Source organism: Atta colombica, unplaced genomic scaffold, assembly GCF_001594045.1.
Source record: "Atta colombica isolate Treedump-2 unplaced genomic scaffold, Acol1.0 scaffold63, whole genome shotgun sequence".
NCBI classification, from domain to species: domain Eukaryota; kingdom Metazoa; phylum Arthropoda; class Insecta; order Hymenoptera; family Formicidae; genus Atta; species Atta colombica.
The window spans coordinates 88836-91838 of NW_017259554.1; the positions used below are offsets into that span (position 1 = coordinate 88836).

Below are 3003 nucleotides of genomic sequence, written 5' to 3' on the forward strand. Positions count from 1 at the left end.
GTGTGTGTGTGTGTGTGCGCGCGCGCGCGCGCGCGCGTGCGTGCGTGTGTGTGTCTAAAATGCCTTTTAATTTATTATTTAATACAATAGTACTTGTAGCTAAATTTTATATTGAATAAAAAGATATTTTCTTAAATTTATGTATCTGCGATTTCTAAAAAAAAAACTTCATTAAGTCGTAGGTTAATGAATGTAACATTTATTAAAAATTTTTTAATTCACAAATGCTTTCTATTTGCACTTTTAATTGAATTCTATCAAATTCTGTTTGAAATTCTAATAAAATTTCTCTAAATTTTATTAAGATAAATATTCCAGTGACCGGATGTACCGGATATGTACCTATGTCCGGACATTTACACAAAACTTTATTTATTTACACAAATTGTTAATCTCAAATGCTTTTTTTATTATTGTATTATAATTTAATTGCATTTAAAGGTTACAATTAAATTATAATATTACGTTTTAAAAAGCGTATTTGAGAATATTAACTTAAATAAAGTTGTGTAAATGTAAACCGGACATAGGTACATGTCCAGTAACTTTCTGGGTCCGACAGTATCTATATCCGGACAATTACACAAAACTTTATTTATTTAAATTAATATTAGTCTTAAATGCTTTTTACCTTAAAGATTAATTTGATGAATTAGTTGTTTTTAAATTATATGCACTTTAAAGGACACCACGCCGATGACCTTGACATATGTTGTCAAAGTCATGACTCTGAGTAACCTTCAACAGGTTTTAGGTAGCCGTCATCCTTCGTTAAAAAATTATTAATTAAAAAAGTTCGAAAAATGGTGTCTTTTTCCTACTATATGAAATAGAAATTTTTTGCATTTTTCAAACTTTTTTATTAATAACTTTTTAACGAAGGATCATTACCTAAAACTTGTTGGAGATCAATTAAAATCATGACCTTGATAACATATATCAAGATCAAGGTTATCGACGCGGTATCCCATAATTATCATCTTTTATCATTGAACTTTATATTAATGTTTCCTGTCTATTTATATTAATATTTCCCGTCAGTATAATATAATTTTCTAATTGTGATAGGACAATTACATCTCTCTCTTGATCAGCTGTCCGACCATTGGTACATTGACACATTCTATTACTTATTTAAATATTTTAATTAATAATTGTTATAAGGGGATTCAAATAATTTTTCCTTGCTTAAAAAAGTCTTGAGTTTTCAAATGAATATAAATATTTATATTAAAAATTTATATTAAAAATCTTTCTAATATTATAAATTGTATTATTTATGATAACCTATGTTTAAACATCCGGTTAATGGGACATTTACCTTATTCTCTTTTTTTTTGCTCTTTACTAAGTGTTCTTAAATTTTTAATGATTGAGAAGTTTTGTCTATAAAGTGTGAATGTTTAAATGTATTGGGAGAATAGCTTCACAGTAATTGTTGCGTAATCTTTTTTACAAAATGTTCATGTATTTCGTGTAATGCTTACATAGAGTTCGAATGTGTAATTACAGATCTATACATGATAAAAGATAAATGTTTAAAGAACATCCGTAAAGAATATTAAGATACTCCGCTCGATCTTTACATAATTTATAACTACATTCTTGTCTGCAACAGAAGTTGAAGATCACAATCTTAAACCCAGTAATTTAAAGCTGCATCCGTTGCACACATTAATAGAATCAAATGTTTTCTGACCACTGAATTATATTTGTACGTCGCTGATGGCTCGAAGTGAACTGAAACGTTTTAGCTCACTTCGAGCCATCAGCGACGTACAAATATAATTCAGTGGTCAGAAAACATTTGATTCTATTAATGTGTGCAACGGATGCAGCTTTAAATTACTGGGTTTAAGATTGTGATCTTCAACTTCTGTTGCAGACAAGAATGTAGTTATAAATTATGTAAAGATCGAGCGGAGTATCTTAATATTCTTTACGGATGTTCTTTAAACATTTATCTTTTATCATGTATAGATCTGTAATTACACATTCGAACTCTATGTAAGTATTACACGAAATACATGAACATTTTGTAAAAAAGATTACGCAATAATTACTGCAGAGCTGCTCTCACTTGTCCGATACTTTTAAACATTCACACTTTAAATACTGAAAGTCAAAAACATTCGAACATTTTAGTTATATTAATATAGCTATATATAATATAGTTATATTAATATATTTAATTATAATAATATAATATAATTAGTTATATTAATTTATAGTTATATTAATAATATCTGTGACTTGGAAAAAGTATTTTTAATTCAGAATAAAATATACCTCTCTGTCACTAATGCAATGAATAAAGATATGATCAACAATCATTTTGCATAAGATATAGTTAGCATCATGATATTCCTCCTGTTTTATTTGACTGTGTAACTCCATTAAGCAACTCCAATCTGATAGAGTCATTCTGATCTTTAGTTGTTTTACTGGCATTTTATAATAAACTCCATATGTAAGATACAGAGCCCCTATACGTTCCTTTAAACTGGATGCATTTACCAGAAATTGCTTTATTATGCAAAGGGCATCTTCACAAAATGTTGTTAAAGCTGCTTCCGAAGGATGATAACTGTAAATTTGAAAACTTTTAAAAATTTTTACAAAATTGAAATCTGATTGTAAACTGATTTTTTAATACATACTTTACAGAGAAGCTTTTAAAAAAAAACCATTAATATTTTGAAGTAAAATTTTAATAAAAGAACAAAATACGTACGCAAAAATCAAACCAAATTGCATTTCTTTCCAGATCTCACAGAAGTTTTGAAAGTGAGTATTATAAGACAATTCGAAGCGCGTTATTAGCGTCTGGCAATCAGTACGAAAAGCTTCCATTAAGCACTTTTCTATTAAGAGATAAATATTAAATATTAAATATAATTATTATTTACAAAAAGATTTTCCTTATTGCTTTAATAAATTATACGTGTCAATATACAAGATAATAGTTCACTTAAATTAAAATCTTGAATATTTATTTTTTAT

General features: G+C 27.2%; 1 protein-coding gene across 1 annotated transcript in view; it reads right to left on the minus strand.

The window, feature by feature from the left end:
* The window catches only part of LOC108692168 (snRNA-activating protein complex subunit 1-like), a 15749-nt gene that overhangs the window by 7310 nt on the left and 5436 nt on the right, over positions 1–3003 (minus strand). Inside the window, exons 2-3 of the mRNA XM_018200324.1 lie at positions 2735–2864; positions 2290–2587 (exon numbers count right to left, since the gene is read on the minus strand). Of these exons, the coding sequence (XP_018055813.1) occupies positions 2290–2587; positions 2735–2864 (428 nt within the window). The remainder of the gene's footprint in view (positions 1–2289; positions 2588–2734; positions 2865–3003) is intronic.